Source organism: Rhinoderma darwinii, chromosome 5 (assembly GCF_050947455.1).
Source record: "Rhinoderma darwinii isolate aRhiDar2 chromosome 5, aRhiDar2.hap1, whole genome shotgun sequence".
NCBI classification, from domain to species: domain Eukaryota; kingdom Metazoa; phylum Chordata; class Amphibia; order Anura; family Rhinodermatidae; genus Rhinoderma; species Rhinoderma darwinii.
The window spans coordinates 269,841,820-269,866,496 of record NC_134691.1 but is presented as its reverse complement, the minus strand read 5'-3'; the positions used below and the strand labels follow the sequence as shown (position 1 = coordinate 269,866,496).

Here is a 24,677-nt window from a genome sequence, read left to right as displayed (position 1 = left end):
GCTGTTTTTCAAAACAGCCACGTAAAAAAAACGGCCCGTCGGAACAGAACGCTGTTTTTCCCATTGCAATCAATGGGCAGATGTTTGGAGGTGTTCTGATTCCGGTTTAGGCTGTGTGAACATACTCTAATTGTGTGCTGGATACGCTATTCATCCATAAATCCTCCATCCTATTTTCCACTACATTTCCCTTAACTTTTCATACGTGGCTTTGGTTATTTGCACCAGGCCTTTTAGTAATTGTTCCTCGCTTTCTACCTCTGGGTGCCCAAATCTCTTTGGCTTTTTTCATTATATTATCTAGATATCTAGAATCCTCCTTTATTGGCACTCTCCGCCTAATAAATTAGTTTGATGAACTGCCCAGCATACCTCTTGTCATACGTATAATTTTTTTTATTAGTTCCCACAACCCTTTGCATGAATGGCAAGAAGTAGCCATGTTCAAGGTGATATCTCACCTTGACTTGGGCAAACATCTTAAGTCTTTTAGCATGTTCGTCAATCATATCAAGGATTTTACATATACCCATTTGTGCCCACCTCTTTGTCCATCCAGTGATATCTCGATATCCTCTGAGTTGTAAATATTCCCCTATAGTCAGGAGCTCCGATATACTATATGATGATTGGAAGCTTTTTCACAAAATCCTCCATACTGCCCTGGAATCTTTGAACATAACGACTCCAGGGGAATCCGTTCAAGGTGACTGGTGCAAAAATACCCTCAGAGATGTTGGTGATATCAGTTGCTTCTCCACCTCTAAGCCTACAAATGTATTATTGTCATTCAGGCATTCTATGACAAATCTCACAATACATGCAATATTGTAGGCTCATATATTGGGGAAAAGACATCCCTCCCACTCTAGTATCTCTTTGTAAATTCTTTGTTGACATTCTGGGTTTTTTATGCCTCCATAGAAACTTCTGAAAGGCATTGTTAATATTGTTTACAACACTATGCCTTAACAGAAGTGGGATCATCTGAAGTTAATATAATAACCTAGGGAAGATCACCATTTAAGATATTTTTTCCAATGTAGGGATACAGGTAAATCTTTTCATGATGAGATGAATTCCTTCCTAACCCTGTCCAATATAGCGGTGTAGCTGAACCTATAGATATGATGTGCATCCCTCCCTATGGAGACACCGAGATATTTTAATTTCTCCAACACTAAATTCAATCCATATTCCCGGTTCCAGGTAATGTCCATTTGTTAGTTTAACAGGAGGACCTCAGTCTTATTGTTAATAATCTTATACCCTGACAAATTTTCAAACTCATGCATTACATCTAATATTTAGCAAATCTGCCCCCTAATATCGTCTACAAATAAAACCAAATCATCTGCAAATAAGTGCTATTTTTACTTTCTCTTCCCCAACTTTTATACTTTTTATATGTGAAGTCTGAAGTATAAATCTAGCTAATGGTTCAATGGCTAGATTTAGTAATAACAGTGACAGGGGCCATATCTTTCCCTGTCTGACAACTTGGACATATGGATGATGGTACATGGCCTTGATTGCTCCCAAAATCTGCCCCGATATGCCCACTTTCCCCATCACCTTATTGAGCCAGGGCAAGGCCACACTAACAAAGTGCTTTCTCCGCATCAAAGGAGACTATCGCCACATTTTGTAGTGAAGATGGCTTTGCCATGGCCCAATCTAGCACTCCTAACATAGTCCTAATATTTTTACCCTTTATGAAACCATTTTGGAATTTTTGGATGATGCTTGGCAGGATCTTTGTCAATCTATCAGCCAATATTCTTGAATAAATCTTAGCGTCAACATTGATCAGCGAAATTGGCCTTTATGAGGTCAGGTAACGCTGACCATCCTTTTTCTTAGGAATTACTGTAATATATGCAGTGTTACCTGATTCCATTACTCTAGCTTCTCTAAAGAGTTTATTATAAACTTCTGTCAGAATGTTCAATAACAGTTGTTTACTACAATAAAAACTCTGCATTGTACCCATCGGGTCCTGGTGCTTTTTGTTTTGGGGCTTGCCTACTCTACCTTTTTGCTTTTTATCCGGGCATCGAAGTGATTAAATTGATCCTGTGTTATCGATGGTATATCCACCCTAGCCAGGTACGCTTTGTTTTATACTGTTAAAATAAAAAATAAATGATAGAAAAAAGACCTGCGGGGAGCACCGAAGAGCGGATCAGGTAAGATGGTTTGCACACTAGAAAATTCTTATTTCAACACAGTGAATTAGGTTTAAAACTGGCATGTTGGAAAGCTAATTGTGAGCCAGACGTTCGAGCCAGGGCTTTTCTAGCTAGTAATGTAACTCTAATGTCCTGGATAGAAAATCTCTTATTGAGCTCAGAATTGCAGCTAGAAATTTAAAGGGGTTTTCCAGTGAACAAAAAAAAATCTTAAATATCTTTAAATATATTTCTAAGCTCTTTCTTGTTCTTCTCCGCATGTTGCAGTACACATATTTCAATTTCTGCCATGTTCAGTGAATTCTCGTTCCCGGACATCAGACCATCCGTACTTCCGGTAATGGGGTAGTCCATAAGATGAGCATGCGATCATATCTTCTGTCTAATAGCCACCCTCCCACCATATCTCTACCCCATCATCTTAAGTCTTTGTTCGCTCATACCCTAAGTATTTGTCTCCCGCCCTGTACACCTTAGGTGGACGTTCCTGCCTTTCGCACTTGATACATGTCTGCCCGCTCCATACAATGTTCAGACTTTCTCCCTGCCCCTCTCTTGTAGGCAACGTAATCCGGGGGAGAATGGAGCAGTGTGGGGGAAGATGCAGCAAGGGGGCGGCAGGGCTTGCATTACGAGGAGGAATGCAAGCCAAGCCCACTAGCATGGCGTCTGCTGTGACGCGTCGACACAGAAGTTGGGGAGGTGTTTACTATGTGCCTGAGCCTGGGTCGACACACAATTTGGAATGCAGGAATTATTGAACTTCCGGCTGTGCGGCGTACAGAAGAGAAAAGACAGAAGCAGGCAACATTTTAACAGGAGTTATATTGGGAAGTTATTTATGTCTAGATGTACTGTCATTTGCTAGAATTTTTATTTCCCTGGAAAACCCCTTTAATATTTCTCCTTTTAAAAGGCACTTTTGATGCAATCTTTGTAAAAGAATCACTGTATGACGCATATTTGCATGAAGGCATTGATGACAGCAAACATCTAATTATGCCTTTAAAATTCAGTCGGCTTTCAGAAAACGTATAGGGTTTGATGGTATACTGACTTCAAGGTGTTAAATTCCTGTTTTTTCAAGCTGTTACAGTACTTCTTTTACATTTGCAGATTAAAACTTAGTATTTTCCTTTTTTGTCATTTTGTGGAGTTATGTGCATGTAGACATAGGTATAAGCAGCATGTATGAACTCTGCACATCTTGTACTTTTATTTTTCAGCGTAAGGATATGTGCACACGATAACTGCATTTACGTCTGAAATTACGGAGCTGTTTTCAGGAGAAAACAGCTCCTGAATTTCAGTCGTAATTGCTCGTACTCGTGTTTTGCGAGGCGTCCATTACGGACGTAATTTGGAGCTGTTCTTCATTCTCAATGAAAAACGGCTCCAATTACGTCCCAAGAAGTATCCTGCACTTCTTTGACGAGGCTGTTATTTTACGCGCCGTCTTTTGAGAGCGACGCGTAAAATTACAGGTCGTCGGCACAGAACATCGGCAAACCCATTGAAATGAATGGGCAGATGTTTGCCGACGTATTGGAGCCGGGTTTTCAGGCGTAATTCGAGGCGTAAAACGCCTCCATTACGCCTGAAAATAGGTCGTGTGAACCCAGCCTTAGACTTTCATTTGCAGACCTGCTTTTTTATGCATTTTGTGCAGGAGATTACTGATTGAAGCAAAATTGCATGAAGGCACCTGTGAGCATAGAGTGCTGGGGGGCATTTTTAGAATATACTATTTGTCTAACTTCACAAAATACTGTATTTAAGTATGGGGGTAAAATATATATTTTTTATATTGTATAATTTATGTTGTTTTTGTATTTTGGTTTCCAGAGGTGCAAAATGTTCAGAAACTCTTGGCAGCAAAAAGGTTAAGGATTTTGCACATTTATTTTAAGTTTCAACTATAAACAAAAGCAATATTCCTATTTTCTAAAAACACACTAATAAATGAGACAAGACTCCTCTATCATTTTTTGCATTCTCTTTTGCTTCTGATGTCTATTGGTATTCATAAGTCTACTGATATTTTTTTACAGAAACTAATACTTACTGGATCTCCAGGAATACCGGCTGGTCCGGGTGGTCCTCTTAGTGCCTGTTGAGTAAAACATATTATTTAAAAGAATTATAATTCAGTGTTAATCATTAAAGGGGTTGTCCTGTAAATAAATATTAATTTATGTAACAATTTTTCAATTGGAATTGTTCAGCTGTTTTTTTATTCCCTCTACGAATGTCCACCTTATGTATCAAATCTGGCGGTCACACATGCCGAGTAGCTCAGTCCCACCACCCGAATTCCTGCTATTGTGCAGGTCAACCAGTAAGGATCAGCGCACTAGACACAACTTCTCACCAATATTGAACACATTAGGTGGACATTCTGAGAGGGAATTAAAAGAACACCAGGGGGCGCCCTAACAAGTATGAAAAAGCAACATCTAGACATAGGGACATTTTTTTTAAATAATTTGAATTCTAAATTTGTTATGTTATACAGAATCTTACAGAGTAAATCAATATTTAATTGTAAACAACCCATTTACAACCTTTTTTTACCCTCCACGAAAAAAAAAAAAGGTTATGATCACCAGGTTCTTGTATAACTGATAAATTACTATATCTATAGTGTATGCTGCCGGCTCCAGAACAGCAATTCAACTGGTACCTTCTCTAGTGCTACTGTGAATGGAGACTCCATAAGCCCTAGCAATCTTTGATGCACAATGGTATCTACCAATTGCCCAAAAACGACATACAAGGGCCTCAGACCAATGTGTTTGCATATTATAAAAATCAATGTTGATTCTTACCTGGCATTCATAGGCACAGCACTATAAAATAAAAATATATGTTTATGAATTTCTATGTAAAATTTCAATCATATAATGTCTTCAAAATCAAGTTAAATACCTAACCAGTACAACACAAACATACTGTATAAGATAACATTAAATGGAACATACCATGGTCTGTGAATCTTCCATCTTCAAAAAAGAAGAGAGTGAAATGAACACAAAGAAACATATAAATATGTGAAGCAACATAAAATATGTTATTACCACAACTACTACTACCATTAAACCGACTATCTAGTAGGATAGTCATTTTGGATATGATGCCAGGGCTGAATAGCTGCAGTATATTCAGATGGTGACATCACACATGGGTGACTGCCCGCCTACTCCAGCCTTACAGTTTTTTTTAGAACCTACATTATAACCTTATCAAGTAATTCCTACATTGACCTGTCTCCCACAAATTCACGAGACTTACCATTTGACTTAAAATGCGTTTCACTGTAGCGTGATGGCCTTCAGGGCTTTGTATAGTAGGTTTTAAACTGTGACTGTATCTGGAATCTGTGGCAATATCAACCAAGCGATCACCCTATTAGGAATTAACAATGTTAGCAAAAGAACATTTTCAGAATTTGGTGCTTTTCACAGATATTGTTACCTATCATAATTCTTTTTTTTTTTTTTTTTTAATGTTTTTATAGTCATTTTTTTATTTGTTAAAAGCAAACAATAACATAAAGAAACGTGTGTCACTTGTGTTCTAAATGTGTAACTTTAAGTTCTTGGGCTTAATGCAAAATCTTTAGCAGGACCCCCCAATTATCACATGTAATTTATGGAACTGGTCTCCCCAAATTGGGCAGAGGGACTTTTTGGGCCCTTTCAGAATCCAGGGCCCACGTGAAACTGCAACCTCTGTGCTCCCTATAGTTACGCCCCTGCTTGTGTTGATTGTAGTAGCAAAGAGAAAAAACATATCAAGGAAATAAGTGCAGTCAATCATTTCTGTACATTGGTTATAAACAATGTAGCATATAGTTATGTATAAATGAGCTATCATGGTCAGGTCTTGAGGCGGGAGCGTGGACCCACTGTGTCACTATTACATTTGCTAGAACTAAATCTGGGGGGGGGGGGGGGAGTGTAGTCTAAGGAACATGCGAGGGTATGAATTTCGTGCAGGGAAGCCCCAGGTCGCGTCCCTCTAGCAGTCTCAAAAATACTGATGCGTCTGAGGAGAGTAAATATAAACCATGTTTGAAAAAATTGGTTTGTTTCATCTGCTTTACAGAAGTAGGTTTCCACACAGTCCATTTAGAAACGTCTCCTTTAACGTAGAAAGAAATATGTAGAATATTTTAACTTTTTCTCATATAGGTTCCAAAAAAGGTATATTAAAATCAGAGGAACAGCAAAAAGGAAATGGCATCCACTATCCCCCTCTCCCCAGGTTGGGATGGGAAAATGCATGGATGCACTATATGTCTGCCAAAATTCTGCCCCCTGCATTGAAGGAAGGATGAACTGAGGTGAAATTCTTACCTCCCCTCCTGGACAGTGCACCCTGAATAAAATATTGCATACAAATGAAGCAAGTTTAATTTGTCACAGCTAAACTAATATAAAAATAAAACAGTATACAACAGTGAAAGCATCCCCCTTGTTAAAAGTGTAAATACAGCGACAAGGTAACTCCCATAAAAGTGAATGGAGAGACCCACGCACATGCATGGGCACCTCTCCATTTGTTCTCCGCCTGAATCCAACCTTATATTGGTTTCTCGTTAATAACCTCATCATATCTGGGTTTACAAGTACATTATTATGGCATTATATGTTAATTCAGCAATTCTGACCTTATAAATTACCTTCGGAATTAAGAAACATTTTGAAATTAAAAGTACTAATTACAATTACTACCACCTCCAAACGTTCTCTTGCCAGGTACCATCATCTATCTATGTAGAATAACATAACCTCTCCTTAACCCAAGTATACTAGTATATTCTGATAGATATATGGAAGGGAACACAATTTTATTACTATGTGCAATTACTGGCAAGTGGATGCATATTTTTTAATAGTATTTTCCTGTGTGACACTGCAGGACATGACACAATGTTAATCAGAAGTTAACCATAAATGATAGCTTTTCCCCTAAAAGGAAATGATATATAACACATACAGTATAACAAAGGTTTCAGTGCAAGAACAAAACACAATGCAGTATATTGTATAGTATAATAGTAATAGTACTGTATAATATAATATTACACTTTTTTACTTTATGTTGTAAAGACAGAGAGGACATCACCATAATTGGCTATGGAAAAGAGCCCAGGAATGACTTTCTCAGCCAGGGGACTTGGAAGATTGCCTACTAGCAAATGATGTACTCTATTGAGGCTTTTATAAAATTTAGCAACAACCACATGATTGTGTAATCTGTGTGCAAGACTTTCCAAAGCAGGTGCAAGTAGGAGTTGTATGCTTTACTAGTTACGCTAATGTGACTGATAGGTTTTCGGTCTGGAACAAGAATTCTTATAATAAGAATTATGCTATAGTCATAATCTGTCACATGTCACAAGTTCAGTAGGTAGTTTCTTCTACTCTCTGGTAGTTTATGGGTTTATACTAGAATGTTCTCTATCTGATACAATCCAGTATTACCATGTATTACTTAGCAGCTGAGAAGTTTTTAACTCCACTTTATGAACAGTTTTATTAATGGGTTGAAGATAGACATTTAGTAATACGGTGATAAGCCACAAGAAGTTGGTGCCCAGTAGTTGGTTACTTGTTGGGCACATTTTTTATTATCGTGTGTATAGATTCAACTAAATGTTTTAGGACATATTTTAACAGTTTTAAATACCCTTACAATAAGATTGTCTGTTGTGAAAATAGATTGTACAATGGCGGATTATAATGTGGGCGTTTCGGGCGGTCGCCCGGGGCCTGAGGCTGCCAGGGGGCCCATCGGGGCCCGAGGCTGCCAGGGGGCCCATCGCGGCCCGAACCGCACACAAACTGAAAAAACTATGCAGCGCTACCGCGCTGCCTGCTTCCGACTGAATCTGCGTCCGCAGGACGCAGATTCAGTTGGGTTGAATGCTGGAGCCTCGCTCCAGCATTCACTCTGCCGTGAGCGGCTCGGTGCAGGCAGGCGCGATGTAGTGACGTCATCGCGCCTGTCTGCACGGAGTCACTCACAGCACAGCACAGTGCAGAGGAGGAGAAGCATCGCATCCCCCACCGTCGTGGGAACCGGGATAGGTAAGCAATTATGTTTTCTTTTTTATTAGGTACGTACATATGGGGCATTATGCTGTGTCAGCTATGGGGCATTATACTGTGTCAGCTATGGGGCGTTATACTGTGTCGGCTATGGGGCATTATACTGTGTTGGCTATGGGGCATTATACTGTGTCAGCTATGGGGCATTATGCTGTGTCAGCTATGGGGCATTATGCTGTGTCAGCTATGGGGCATTATACTGTGTCGGCTATGGGGCATTTTACTGTGTCAGCTATGGGGCATTATACTGTGTCGGCTATGGGGCATTTTACTGTGTTGGCTATGGGGCATTATACTGTGTCGGCTATGGGGCATTATGCTGTGTCAGCTATGGGGCATTATGCTATGGGGCATTATACTGTGTCGGCTATGGGGCATTATGCTGTGTCAGCTATGGGGCATTATGCTGTGTCGCAGCTATGGGGATATTATACTGTGTTGCGGCTATGGAGGCATTATACTGTGTCGCAGCTATGGGGGCATTATACTGTGTCGCAGCTATGGGGCATTATACTGTGGGGGCAGCTATGGAGGCATTATACTGTGTCGCAGCTATGGAGGCATTATACTGTGTAGAGGCAGCTATGAAGGGCATTATACTGTGGGGGCAGCTATGGGCGGCAATATACTGTGGGGGCAGCTATGGGGGACATTATACTGAGCAATTACAAGAGCTGCAGGTCCAAGGGGGGAGACGCTGTGTAGCACAATATACAAGGGGGGATTGTTGTATAGCACTATATAGAATGGAGCGCTGTGTATCACTATATCTAAGGGGGATTGCTGTGTAGCACTATATACAAGAGGGGGAGGGCTATGTGACGCTATTTACAGAGGGGGAGGACTGTGTAGCGCTATTTACAGGGGGCTGTGTGTGGTGCTATCTACAGTGTTTGGCACAATTATATTCAGGGGCGCAGTCTATGGTGCTATAATATTTAGGGGCACAGTGTTTGTACTATTTTATTCAGGGGCGCAGTGTTTGGTGCTATTATATTTAGGGGCACAGTATGTGGCACCATGATAATATTATCTTTGTTTATAGGTGTGGAAATGTTGGAAAAGTGAGGAGCCAAAGACATCTGAGTGGCAAATTCTGCAGAAATGGGTCATGGCCGGGAAAAGTCGTCATGAAGTCTGGACTGGATGGAGAAGAGGAAAAAAACTACGTCGTCCCCTGTGAGTCACTAGATTTATAGAGAATCTGTCACCTCTCCTGACATGTTTATTATAGGAAATCCTTGTATTTCACAAAAAGTCTTTCTGCAGTCCAGGACTGATAGACAATTCCCCTTGTCAGGAGGATGTGTCCCTGCACAGTGTGATACTGTCAGTATGTAGGGACACCGCGCTGTGACAAGGGGAATCGTAACACTGTTAATGCTTGCCCCAAAAAGTAGTGTTAAAAATAGTTACGGTGCGGCAGGGCGGCGGTGAGGAAGGGGGGCCCAAGTTTGTGTAACAGCCCAGGGCCCATGGTCTACTTAATCCGCCACTGAGATTGTACTGTAGCGATGTGTAACAAATGTTAAATGAGGAGAGGGTTTAAATATCAATGACAGGTCATGCAGCCATACACCTGATGAAATTGTGATGACGACGTGTTGGGTGCAGGTAATCGCTTAGCAGACGACCATGTGATATACTTTCTAAAATTGGGAAAAAGTCGAATTTGAAAACTCTACCCGACGAGGCGACATCATGAATTGACAACTGACATATCCACCATGAAAGCTGAAGGTAGAGAGTGAGCAAAACAAGCGACTAAGCTGTGTTTTCCCTGGATATACTTCATCACCTGGAGTCGACAACACACTATATGACTGTTTGAGGTCTAACAAACTGAGTATTTATCTATTTTTTTTAATCCTTGTTTTTTTTTTTACAATGTAGCAACAAAATAATTTGCGATACAGGAGCCAGATACACAATATTACATGATATCAAGCTATATATAATATATATATATATATATATATATATATATATATATATATATATATATATATATATATATATATATATATATGTATATATACATATATATATATATAGCAAAAAAGAAAGCAGCAGCACTCGCACAGAAATTGTTGATCAGGTGCCCAGCAAAACGTCCCGATCCTCGGACGTAATGTAATGTATAGAAAAAGAAACTTTGCAGCACTCCAATATGAAAAAAGTGGTGGTTTATTCACTCCAGATACAACAGCAACGTTTCAATCCTACAATAGGATCTTTATCAAGGATTGTAGGATTGAAACGTTGCTGTTGTATCTGGAGTGAATAAACCACCACTTTTTTCATATTGGAGTGCTGCAAAGTTTCTTTTTCTATATATATATATATATATATATATATATATATATATATATATATATATATATATATATAGTTATACATGATGTCCAGATAAATAGTTTACAGAGTCTAGAATCTTGAAACTAATAAACTCGAGAAAAATATACAGTGTCGAGATAAATCAGGGCAGCCCATAGACTTTTTGGGCTCTCTAACAAAAGAAGATGTCTGTCTATCGGGGTAATGACACAATAGTAATATCTTTGGTGGTCTAGAGTAGTTAAGGACTAATGGTAACACCATTAGTAGAAGTCTAGGGTAGTGGAGGTGTTAATACCAATATCTCTAATGGTCTAAGGAAGTAAAGGAATTAATACCAGCTTTCCTGATGGTCTAGAATAGTAGAGAGAGGACACCCCAGTTTTACCCAAGCAAACATCCCTGGTTGCAAAGTGAATGAATTAATGGTAGCATCCCTGGGTATGCAACATCTCTGTGGTAGTGAAAGGTTTGTTACCAACAGCCCTAGTGTTCTAAGGTAGTTAAAGAGGCTCTGTCACCAGATTTTGCAACCCCTATGTGCTATTGCAGCAGATAGGCGCTGCAATGTAGATTACAGTAACGTTTTTATTTTAAAAAAACGAGCATTTTTGGCCAAGTTATGACCATTTTTGTATTTATGCAAATGAGGCTTGCAAAAGTCCAAGTGGGCGTGTTTAAAGTAAAAGTCCAAGTGGGCGTGTATTATGTGCGTACATCGGGGCGTTTTTACTACTTTTACTAGCTGGGCGTTCTGACGAGAAGTATCATCCACTTCTCTTCAGAACGCCCAGCTTCTGGCAGTGCAGACACAGCCGTGTTCTCGAGAGATCACGCTGTGACGTCACTCACTTCCTGCCCCAGGTCCTGCATCGTGTCGGCCACATCGGCACCAGAGGCTACAGTTGATTCTGCAGCAGCATCAGCGTTTGCAGGTAATTGCTACATCGACTTACCTGCAAACGCCGATGCTGCTGCAGAATCAACTGTAGCCTCTGGTGCCGATGTGTCCTCGCTCGTCCGACACGATGCAGGACCTGTGAGTGACGACACAGCGTGATCTCTCGAGAACACGGCTGTGTCTGCACTGCCAGAAGCTGGGCGTTCTGAAGAGAAGTGGATGATACTTCTCGTCAGAACGCCCAGCTAGTAAAAGTAGTAAACACGCCCAGATGTAACACACATAATACACGCCCACTTGGACTTTTACTTTAAACACGCCCAGTTGTACTTTTGCAAGCCTCATTTGCATAAATACAAAAATGGTCAAAACTTGGCCAAAAATGCTCGTTTTTTAAAAATAAAAACGTTACTGTAATCTACATTGCAGCGCCTATCTGCTGCAATAGCAGATAGGGGTTTCAAAATCTGGTGACAGAGCCTCTTTAAGTGGTGGTTTAGGATAGTGAAGGGATGACTGCCCACTTCCTTGGGGGGGTCTAGGATATTGAAGGGGATAAAATGGCAACATCTCTAGTGGTCTAAGACAGCAAGGGAGTTTATAGTAACTTCCTTGTGGTTTAAAGCAGTTGATTGGTAAATTTGTGCCTCCTTGGAGGTCTAGTGTAGTGAATGGGTTCATATCTGCATCTCTGGAGGTCTAGGGCAGTTCCCTTAACTGCCCTAGGTTAAGGTCTGCATCCCTGAAAAAGCTAGGGCAGTAAATGGGTTGATGGTAACATTCACGGGTATCTAGGGCACTGAAATGGTGTCCAGGGATTTACCCACCTCCCCGGACTCCAGCTTTGTCCATGTGACAGGAAGTTGAACCCTAATCTCAGGTTCTCTAAACTGCTCTGCACTGATCATAGAGAACTGTGCATCTGTGACTTAAAAGCTGCACACCTCTTTATGGTCAGGCATCGCACATCACTATGGGGGTGCTCCTGGAGTGTGTGAGGGTGCAGATTTTCCCTGAACGAGCAGTTTTTAAGCTTTGTGGCTGCGAAGCTGTGCAAGTTATAGTGAACATTGGTCATACTATATATCTTTAAATGGTAAAATAATGCTCATACAGTATGTAAAGCTAAACTTTAAAAGAACAATTTAATCAACTAAACACTAATTTGGTAAATCTGTTATCTAAATGGTAATCTGCACATGCAGCTGTAGATATGGGGCAGAGGGGATCAATTTGTTTTGCATAAGGATGCCTGTATACGCAGCAGCAGCGTGAGGTAGTGTGCTGTTTTGCAAAACCACATACAGTCTTAACACGAATAGCCCCGGTTTTGTGATTTGTTCTTTGAAAATACATTTTAACAGGTGAAGCACATTGAAACCATATGCCTCACCTTTTTAAGCTGCAGGGCCAAAACTGCGGCCGCTTCATGTATGGGCACCCATATACTGAGGGATGTCTACTACTAGTGATTAGATTCTTCATTCTTATTTACAACAATGGGCTCCTGTAAATTAATTTTTTTTGCTTCACTCTTGGAATATGTTTTTAGTCCCTTCCCGCTGAAGCCAGTTTGAATTTTTTTCTTTTTGTTTTCCTTTTCAAGAACCATAACTTTTTTATTTTTCCGTTGACAGGCATATGAGGGCTTGTTTTTTGCCAGACGAATAATATATTTTTACATTATCATTTATTTTACCATATAATGAACTGAGAAACTTTTAAAAGTTATTTTGTGGGCTAAAATGGGGAAAATACAGCAATTCCTAAATTTTTTGGGGGTTTCGATCTTACAATGTTCCCCGAGCGGTAAAAATGACATCTTTCCTTAATTCTGCAGGTCAATATGATTACAAAAATACCAAATTTATATAGTTGTTTTTATGTTTTACTACTTTTACAAAATAAAAACTTTGTTACAAAAATTTTTTAATTTGTGTGGCCACATTCTGAGACCCATGATTTTTTATTATTTCTCTGTCAATGGAGCGGTGTGAGAGCTTGTTTTTGTGAGGCGAGCTGTAGTCTATATTGTTACTTTTTCGGAGTACATGCAACTTTTTGATCACTTTTTATTTCATTTTTTTGTGAGGCGGAGTGATTAAAAAACAACAAATTCAGCAGTTTTTTTTTAAAAGTGTTCACTGTGCGGAATAAATTCCATGTATGTCCATTTTAGCTGTACATTTCCGCAAATGAGCGCACAGTTTCGTGTATTGAATAGCGCGGGCACAGTAGCTATGCCCTGCTATCCGAAGTAGATGAATGTACAGACGACATCCCACTGCATTGGCCTAGATCAGAGTTACACAGAGGGAGGGGGCTCCCTCACTCATCCAATTCCCCCTCCCAGCAACATGATTGGGGGACGCTAATAGGTTGCCATGTTGCTTAGGGACTATTAAAGACCCCCAGGATTTCTATGGCTGTATGCCTGTTAGGCCGTGCAGTTTTACACTGACAGGCAATAGTGCTTTGCTTTACTAAGTATACCAAAATATTATATCAGCAATCAACTGCTTTGTGAAGTCCACTAGTGGTACTAAAAAATAACGAAATAAAATGAAGTAAAATTTATACAAAAAAAAAAGTGTACGCAGTAAATAAAAATCTAAAATTTGTCTTACCTGTAAGTAATTAGCCCTAGGACAAGCCCACTTAACAAGCAATAAAGATTAAACAATCGGGAAGCATAGCACAGTATAACAGTTAAACACAAAACACCAAAATTGTGAAATAAAATAATGCAATTACAATTTATTACGAGGGATATTGTGCTGCCTTCAGACTCAAGGAAAGGAAAATTACAAGTCAGTTAAATTTTAGCTTTCCTTTCCGTCCTATGGCAGCACTGAAATAAACTGAATAGCGACAACAGGGAAAGGGGGGTTATGTTAATACAGCTGCATTTATGACTCCCGTGCGGAAGACTGAGATCTCGGAGGACTGGATTTCAAGACTATAATGCTTGATAAACAACACGGTCAAGACCAGGATGCTGCACTGCAGATGTCATGTAATGAGCAGACACTCTCTCGGCCTATGAGGTTGATACGGACCCTGCTGAATGTGCTTTGAGGACTGAATATGGATCAAGATCTTTCAGAGAAATTGTTGACTTTATCCAACTAGCTAATGAAATTTTAGCTGCCTTTTGGCCTTTCCTTGGCCCTTGGTATTGCAGAAATAAAATTTCTGCATTTCAGGAAATCTCTGTTCTCTGGAGATAAAGTGCTCTTTTAACATCTACCAGATGCAGATTTATATATGAAAAATCTTCCGAATCTGATGAGGAAACTGGAAAATAAATTTATTGATGTTAGCTGAAGTCGGAACTTTTGGTAGAAACGATGGTAATGTGTGTATGTCAACATCCTCTGGAAGGAACCGCAGATAAAGCTCCTTGCATGACAACGCTTGAAGCTCTCAAAGTCTCTTGGCTGATGTTACTGCCACTAGGAAAAGAGCCTTCCAAGAGAGGAATTTAAAACTCACTGGTTCTAATGGCTCTTATTTATAAGTTCATTAAGGACCAAAGTCAAGTCCCAGATGAGAACTAGATGTTTAATCATTGGTCTGAGATGTAAACGTCCCCTGAAACATTGAGTTAATTGCCGAGACGTATTCACTTTTAGACCTTTATGGAAACTATCCTGAAGAAACTGAAGAATCTGAGGTACTCCAGGGTTGGAAGAGTCTTTCTCTAGGCACCAGGTGGAAAACTTACAGTAGTGATGCTGGTGTAAACTAATGTAGTAGTAGGTTTTCTGGCTGCTAACAAAGTATTGACAACTTCATCAGAAAAGTCTAAAATAGTTAAATTAGATCTCTCATCTTGTGGAGATGAGGGTTCAGAAATCCCTTCTGAAGCAGCTGGTCCTTGAGTATCAGTAGTCTCCAGAATTCTGCCCTTGAAAGCCTCAACAACTTGGGAAAACAGACGCTTCTGGGTCTGTAGGGAGTGATATAAATGACTGATGGATGATCTGCTCTTATCTTGGCCAAAACTCATGAAAATGTGTTGACTCAAAAGGCCGATCCTCGGTTAGAAGAAAACAAAATAGATCCAGCTTGGAATTTTCACGGGTTGCATAGAGATAAATTTTTGGCTTCCTCCATCTTGTTATAATCTCCTAGAAAAAGATGGGATTTAACTCCAAATCTGCAGGATTCAGGACTCCAGCTGCTTGTATGTTTTTGTGGCCTTTTATGTGGACTGCTCTGAGGTCCAGAATGTCACGGCGCGGGGTGTGAACCCACTGGGTCGTACCGCGTAGCAGAATAGCAGCTGCCAAACAGGTACAATACAAAGTCTATAGTCCAGGAAGGGTACCTGAGGCAATGTAGACAGTAGCAGTGATTCTGGCTGAAGATAAGGCTCCGGCAATAGACCGACACCCGGCGGGGTGTGACGCAGTAGAGGCAGCGGAAGACACAACTCGACTTGAACTCTAGATGGCACAGAGGCACGGTAGCATGGGATACAGGATACAGGCAGCAGGAACGGGTAACACTGGGAACTGGAAAACACTAGGAGACCATTTTCAAGACAAACTTTAGGTACACAACAACGCTCAGGCAAAGATCAAGAGGGCAGAGCCCTTTTTATAGTCCAGCAGCATTCTGGACTGATTGCAGACTTCCTGCAATTATGCGCGCACTGGCTCTTTAAGGCCGTGCACGCTCGGGCGCGCACACCCTGCGAGAGACAGTCACAGAACCAGGAAGTGAGTGCTGGCGTCTCTCAGGAGGGAGATGCCGCCGAGCACTCACACGTCCATGGCCACGGCCGTCAGAGAGTAAGTCAGAATGAGGGCCGCGGCCATAGACGTTACACAGAAGATTGTCTGCCGCCCAGGTTATGATTTTTTTGCATTGTGCTGGCAAATGGACAGTCCTGGCTCCTCCTTCTTTGTTCAAGTAGTAGACAGTGGATGCATTGTTTGAATGAATCGTAACAACTTTCCCCTTCAGTATAATCTGAAACTCTGTTAGAACAATCCTTACTGCTTTAAGTTTTTTGAGATTTGAGGATAGTGTATGGTCCTTAGTGGACCAGAGCCCTTTGGCCCAAGATTCCAACCTCTCTGATATGGGCCTGTGCCCTAGAAACTGCATTTATAAATATGGTCAGGAGACCTAGAATTTTCATTGCAGATCTGATGGATAAGAAAAGATTCCTCTGGAGGTGAAAGACCTCCTGGTGACGTTATTGCAAAAAAACTTCTAGGAATGACGCTTTTATCAACCATTTGTCTAAATATGAGACTATAAAAATGCTTTGAAAATGAAGGCCTGCTGCAAGAACTACTGTCACCTTCGTAAACCCCCGAGGAGCTGAGGAAAGATCAAAGGGCATCGCCGTGAACTGGAGATGGAAAACTGTATTTTGCTGGAAGGCCACTTGTATTAATTTTCTCGAAGTTAGATAAATGAGGATGTGCAAATATGCATCCTTTAAATCCAGAGATGCCATCACGTCCTTTTTTTGTAGAACTGTAGCTACTAAGCAAATTGTGTCCAATTAGATTTTTTTCCTTAATAGACAATGGTTTAAATATCTTAAGTCTATAAGCAGTCTCCAAGTTTCGTGTGGCTTTGAAACTTGAAAAACTCGGGAGTAAATCATTGTATTGTGTTGCGAAAGGGGTACTGGCTCTAGAACATTTTTTCTCTGGAACTCTTCAAATAATCCTAATATAATTGGATTTTCTTGATTCAAGAGAAAATGATCTTATAGATGTTATAAATTCAAGGACAAAGTCCTCATTTATAATTTGCCGCACCAATCTGCTGGAAGTAGAATTTTACCAGACTAAAATATTTTAGCAATCTTGCTGTCACTGGAAGAGCATCTTTTCTTGTGTCAGAATTCCACTTTAGTAGGGAAGTTTCTTCCTAACTTTTTTTTGCCTTTGACTTTTTTCTTTCTGTTCCAAAACCTCTGTCTGTCTGGTCCTGCATATATTTTACATCTGAACAGACAGCTTGGGCAAAAGGACCGGAATATATTTCTTTTGAATGTCTGGGGAAAGACCTGACCCTTTCCGTCTTATTTGCTTCTAATATTCTGTCGAACTCCAAGCCAAAAATCATCCTGGCTAAAAGGGCAAAGTACATAGATTAGTCTTAGAATTAGAGTCACTAGTCCAAGGTTTTAGCCAAATAGCTCCTCTGTCTATATTACAAAAAGCCACGTTTTTATATAAGATACGTTAGACATCAAGGGGAAAGTCACATAAGAATTCTATATTCAGTTTTAAAGAAGACACTTGCTCCAAAAGGTCTTCTCTGGGACTCCATCCTGAATTTCTTATCCAAGCTGGCTAAGTCAGATACGTAGTGCTCTTGCGACTGAAACTGTAGCAACAGAAGCTTTGCATAAAGAAGCCGAAGCGGCATAAGACCTTTTTAAGAAGGTGTCTGCCTTGCGGTCCATTGTGTCTCATAGGAGAGTTGATTCATCTGCAGGGAAAAACTGCACCTTGGAAGTTCAGCGACAGCTGGATCAACTCTCCCCGGTAAGTCCCACCTATCAGATTCTGAAGGGTCTGTTCTATACGCTGCTTTGAAATGAGTAGCCAGGTCTATGACCTTGTCAGATTATTTTTCCACTCTCTCTACAGAATTGAATTTAAACCTGGTAAAACACATGATTTTTTCCTGGGAAAATAAATTTTCTTTATCTTGGTGGGAATTATTCTCTTTCTTAACTTCAATGCTGTTCTTAACAAGTTTAATCAAGTTATCTGAGTTTTCTCTTCTGAATTACAAATTATCTTCAGACACTCCACTTTCAATCTCTCGCTCAGATAGATCAGACCCAGATAAAGAAGAAGTTGCAGTAGAAACTCTGCTCCTCTTATGTATGTCTGCTAGACTGACGTCCGAATCTCTTTTTTGTTTTCATGGATGTGGACATTTGATTTTTCAGCCAAAAGAAGAAATCTTTGGCTTCATTTTTGTGATGGGTCTGGTGGGATATTACAAGTAGTACAGATATCTAAAGTAAATCCCTCCGGGAGGGGTTGAATCCATGAGCTGCACCTCTTTTGAGTAGACTTTTTCTTTGTCTAATGGTTGCTCATAGCGACGGCACAGACAATGCCTTGATTTCCTCTTTCTCTTGCCCTCTCTCTGTTTAAAAAATATAAGCAAGCACATAACAGGACTAATAAAGTCCTATGAGGTTTAGACGCAGCTTGATGCCATTTTAGCTCTACTGCCTCAGGCACACTGTGACATAGTCACCATAATCAAAGGGTTAAAGTAGTGCGGGGATTAATTAACACACCCACTTGAAGGGTAACTAAACTTTTAAAAACTTTTGGAGCATCATAGTGACATGTCAGAAGTTTTGATCGGTGGGGATCCGAGCACTGCAACCCCCACCAATCACTAAAACGAAGCTTCAAAAGCGCTCGGGTGAGTGCTGAGCCACTTCGCTTCTGATCGGCTTTCCTTGGAGCAGTGCGCAGGCTCAATAGAAAGCTTTTACACTGAGGAAAGCCAATCAGAAACTAAGAGGCAGAGACCTCATCCGAGCACCCCCACCGATCAAAACTTCCGGCATATCACCATGACATCTCAAAAGTTTTTTAAAAGTTTAGCTACCCTTTAATAATAAATGCTCCCGGATCAGCTGGAACAGAGTGCACATGTGCAGTCATTGAAACGCACGCGAATAATCGGCATGCACCAGCACAGTAACTTGAAATGCCCGCCAAACATGGCGTGCACTTGTGCAGAAATTTGAAAGACACGTCAACCACGCCATCAACCTGAATCACAGAGCAAGAGAAGAAGGAGGTAAGCTGGATCACACAAGGTGCTCAATGCTCGCAAGCTATAGAAGTACCAGCAATTAGACTCAATGACCCAACAGGAAATCCCATCTGCAAGATGGCCAGCAGAGTATGATCACCAGAGGTAAAACCTTCAGATCAGGGCCACCCCCAGTAGAAATAAACATATAAATACAGGGACACCCCTCTGTAAATAATCCTGTGATAGGGAACACAGGGACACCCCCAATGAAAACAAATTCACAAGATATCTGATGAAGTTGGGCATAAAGCAGGTAATAAAAATTTTTTTGGTGTTTTGTGCTTAACTGTTTCATTATTGCTAATTATTTGTGCTTAGTCGCTAGGTGGACTTGTCCTAGGGCTAAATCATTTGAGGTCAACTTACCGCTTTTGTGCTTTCGTAGGACGAAAAGGAAAGAAAAGATAAAAACATTTTTTTCTATAAAAAGTGTTTAAAAAAAAATACACATATGTAGTATCGCAGCGATTGTATCGACCCGTACAATAAACGTAACATGTTATTTAAACTGCACGGTGAATGATGTAAAAAAAACAAAACGGGAAAATCAACTGCGGGATTGCTTTTTTTTCACATTCCCAACTTTAAAAAAATAATAATAGAAGTTAAACAATAACTTATATGGACCTAAAATTATTCTATTAAATTAAATTATGGTATTTGGAATGCAACAACATAACATCTAATTTGTTTCCATCAAATTTGCAATTATTGTGAAAAGTAGTAAAAAAATAAAAATAAGACACATATTTGGTATCGCTGTAATCGTATCGATCCATAGAATAGAGCTAACATGTTAATTATGCCGCACGTTGGAAGTCATAAATTTAAAATGCAAAAACACTATTGTGGAATTGCTGTTTTTTTTCCACCCCCCAGAAAGAGTTGATAAAAGTTGCCCTTAGTTGTACCTGTAGTCATGAACACAACTACAACCGCAGCAATCATAGCAGCTGCTTTTGGCCCCAGAGACTGAGAGGCCCCCCTCAGGTGCAAGAAAGGCATTGCTCGAGAGAAGCAGTCACACAGCCGTAGAGTTAAATTATACAATTATTTCTTCCTGCAGCCACTACTAAAGGGAACTCCTTACATATGGATTTATACAGCTAGTATTGTGTCCAATAGGTGGAGCTCTATAAATCTGTATGCAGTGTGCTCTCCCTAGTGGTGGCTCCAGACAGCCTGTGTGAAGGGAAGAAGGGCATTTAGAGCTCTGTAGCAGAAAAATGGAGCTTCAACCATTATAAACATATATCATGAGATTGATAAGTACAGAATTTTGTGTCGGGCCCTGAAGACAAGAGAAGATGGGAGTGAGGAGAGGAAAGGAACTACCTGTTTTTTTATTTTTATTTTGGTCTGATTTAAAAGTCTGGTCTGGAGTCTGTTTTAAGATTTCTGAGTAAAAGGCAAAGTAAATCCTGACAGGACTCCTATGAGAGACAGTTCGAGTCCTGCTAACCCCACCCACACAGGCTGATTGACAGCCTCTTTGTACTATCACTTAGCTCAGCATCCCTCCCTCTATCATATGCTGCTCTCAAATAGGACAGAATTAATCACCTCACAGGTTCGCTTTAACTTAGGTGTGAATTATTTTGGGGTCTGGTCTGGGGTCTGATTTAGGGGTCTGGAGTCTGATTTAGAGATCTGGGGTCTGATTTAGGAGTCCTAATTAATTTAGGGATCTGATTAAGGGTCTGAAATATTTTTTGGGGTTGGTCTAGGGTTTGATTTAAGGGTCTGAGGTCTGATTTAATTTAAATGTTAATTTAGGTGTCCTGGTCTGGGTGCCCCTATCCTGCAATGTCTACTAATATGGCTGAAGTTTGGTATGGGACCCACTCGGAATTTTCTAGTTACTGGCCTGGATATTAGGTATATACAGTGAAGGAAATAAGTATTTGATCCCTTGCTGATTTTGTAAGTTTGCCCACTGTCAAAGACATGAACAGTCTAGAATTTTTAGGCTAGGTTAATTTTACCAGTGAGAGATAGATTATATAAAAAAAAAAAAAGAAAATCACATAGTCAAAATTATATATATTTATTTGCATTGTGCACAGAGAAATAAGTATTTGATCCCCTACCAACCATTAAGAGTTCAGCCTCCTCCAGACCAGTTACACGCTCCAAATCAACTTGGTGCCTGCATTAAAGACAGCTGTCTTAAATGGTCACCTGTATAAAAGACTCCTGTCCACAGACTCAATTAATCAGTCTGACTCTAACCTCTACAACATGGGCAAGACCAAAGAGCTTTCTAAGGATGTCAATGACAAGATCATAGACCTGCACAAGGCTGGAATGGGCTACAAAACCATAAGTAAGACGCTGGGTGAGAAGGAGACAACTGTTGGTGCAATAGTAAGAAAATTGAAGACATACAAAATGACTGTCAATCGACATCGATCTGGGGCTCCATGCAAAATCTCACCTCGTGGGGTATCCTTGATCCTGAGGAAGGTGAGAGCTCAGCCGAAAACTACACTGGGGGAACTTGTTAATGATCTCAAGGCAGCTGGGACCACAGTCACCAAGAAAACCATTGGTAACACATTACGCCGTAATGGATTAAAATCCTGCAGTGCTCGCAAGGTCCCCCTGCTCAAGAAGGCACATGTACAGGCCCGTCTGAAGTTTGCAAATGAACATCTGGATGATTCTGAGAGTGATTGGGAGAAGGTGCTGTGGTCAGATGAGACTAAAATTGAGCTCTTTGGCATTAACTCAACTCGCCGTGTTTGGAGGAAGAGAAATGCTGCCTATAACCCAAAGAACACCGTCCCCACTGTCAAGCATGGAGGTGGAAACATTATGTTTTGGGGGTGTTTCTCTGCTAAGGGCACAGGACTACTTCACCGCATCAATGGGAGAATGGATGGAGCCATGTACCGTCAAATCCTGAGTGACAACCACCTTCCCTCCACCAGGACATTAAAAATGGCTCGTGGCTGGGTCTTCCAGCACGACAATGACCCGAAACATACAGCCAAGGCAACAAAGGAGTGGCTCAAAAAGAAGCACATTAAGGTCATGGAGTGGCCTAGCCAGTCTCCAGACCTTAATCCCATCGAAAGCTTATGGAGGGAGCTGAAGATCCGAGTTGCCAAGGTACAGCCTCGAAATCTTAATGATTTACAGATATATCTGCAAAGAGGAGTGGGCCAAAATTCCATCTAACATGTGTGCAAACCTCATCATCAACTACAAAAAACATCTGACTGCTGTGCTTGCCAACAAGGGTTTTGCCACCAAGTATTAAGTCTTGTTTGCCAAAGGGATCAAATACTTATTTCTCTGTGCACAATGCAAATAAATATATATAATTTTGACAATGTGATTTTTTTTGATTTTTTTTAATATAATCTATCTCTCACTGGTAAAATTAACCTAGCCTAAAAATTCTAGACTGTTCATGTCTTTGACAGTGGGCAAACTTACAAAATCAGCAAGGGATCAAATACTTAAATCCTTCACTGTATAGCCATCCTAAAGCCCAATGGATATTACAGGAAACAGCTTTACCATATTAACCCCATAAATTCTCTAGACTACTAGGTACGTATATTAGAAGAAATACTATCACTAACTTTCTCCTTGGAGACCAACACATTTGGCAACCCAGTGTCTGCCGATGAACTTCATGGAGAAAAAATCTGAAGGCTCCCCTCTTTAGTTATGTTGCGGGCCTGATTCCTGCTTTGGGGCCCCATACATTCTAGTTATTTCCCTGACTGAAGTTGTAGTTAGCAGAATTCTATTTCCTCTGGCTCAGATAAAATTGACATCAAATTTGTTGATTCTTATTAAAACTATTACCTTATGATCAGCATCCACCATCACATTAAATATCCTTATATTTGCCGATTTTGCTTCATTCAGTACATAGTGCAATCCACCACACATTTCCTTGTAACCATCATTGAGGTATCCGTCTGTGACCACAATCATGAACTTTTTTCCTTTCTTATAGCTTCCACTATTCAAACCACAAGAAAGAACATCACACAAAAGTAAATGAAGGTATTTAAAACCATACAAAGCACAACTTCATTTTCTCAACATCATTCTAAATAAGGCCAAGAAGACACATAAGCAACTGCTTTCTAGTTTAATGCACTCGGCAGTGAATGCGTGGGATCTAATTTGGTGGTCCAGATCCCAAAAATTAGTCAACTAGTCTAAACCATTGTGTATGCGATCCATTTATAATCTGTAATCATTTTCAGCAGGATCTTAGCACAGGCTGATCATATCCATAGTAAACATCTGTAGAAATTTGTTACATTTTGACATTTGAAGAATTGCAGGCCACATTTAATACACATAACAGTCAGACGCTCTGACACAGCTCGTCCCTTTCTAGGTAAGCCTGACGTTGTGGTGGCTCAATATTTGGAACTTTTTATGCCCTTGTTGTTGTGAAATATGATTTAGTCCTGAAATGTTTCTTTAACAGTTACTGAAACGCCATAAGATTTATAGGAAACTATTTAAAAAAATATACAGCCTGCATATAACATTCTGCTTTATTTAGGGATAGCATAGACGAATATGGGAATGTTTTCACAGTCAATACACATGCATAAATTGTGCAACTATATAGACATTATTGTCATCATTGTATGTAACTTTAAATCTATCTATCTATCTATCTATCTATCTATCTATCTATCTATCTATCATCTATCTATCTATCTATCTATCTATCTATCTATCTATCTATCTATCTATCTATCTATCTATCTATCTATCTATCTATCTATCTATCTATCTATCTATCTATCTATCTATCTATCTATCCTTCTATCTATCTATCTATCTATCTATCTATCTATCTATCTATCTATCTATCTATCTATCTATCTATCTATCTATCTATCTATCTATCTATCTATCTATCTATCTATCTATCATCTATCCATCTATTATCCATCCATCCATCCCCCAGGCATGACCTAGCAGGCATCCACTACAGGCAGACCTGGGGGCCTCTGTTAGACCCCAGGATGCCATAGAAGCCATCGGCACCCTGTGATTGCAATTGCAGTGTGCCGATGGGGTGAGAGGAGGAGCACACTCCCTCCAAAACCACTTGGATTCGGCGCTCGCTGTTGAGTGCCGCATCTAAGGGGTTAAACGGGTGAGATCGATGTTGAAATCGATCCCGCCCGTTAGAGCAAGTGCCCTGCTGTCTCTAGACGGGCCCGACACCCGCTTTAGCTGGCACAGGACAGCCGTGCCGGGCTTATGTCACAGCGCCATGAAAAGGGGGCGCTCTGGCTTAAGTACCCTTAACTG

At 40.3% G+C, this 24,677-nt stretch overlaps 1 protein-coding gene across 1 annotated transcript in view; it reads right to left on the bottom strand.

The window, feature by feature from the left end:
- The window catches only part of LOC142652591 (uncharacterized), a 106,507-nt gene that overhangs the window by 68,919 nt on the left and 12,911 nt on the right, over positions 1-24,677 (bottom strand). Inside the window, exons 3-9 of the mRNA XM_075828246.1 lie at positions 23,196-23,355; positions 18,594-18,683; positions 15,274-15,498; positions 5,484-5,597; positions 5,174-5,194; positions 5,021-5,041; positions 4,258-4,302 (exon numbers count right to left, since the gene is read on the bottom strand). Of these exons, the coding sequence (XP_075684361.1) occupies positions 4,258-4,302; positions 5,021-5,041; positions 5,174-5,194; positions 5,484-5,597; positions 15,274-15,498; positions 18,594-18,683; positions 23,196-23,355 (676 nt within the window). The remainder of the gene's footprint in view (positions 1-4,257; positions 4,303-5,020; positions 5,042-5,173; positions 5,195-5,483; positions 5,598-15,273; positions 15,499-18,593; positions 18,684-23,195; positions 23,356-24,677) is intronic.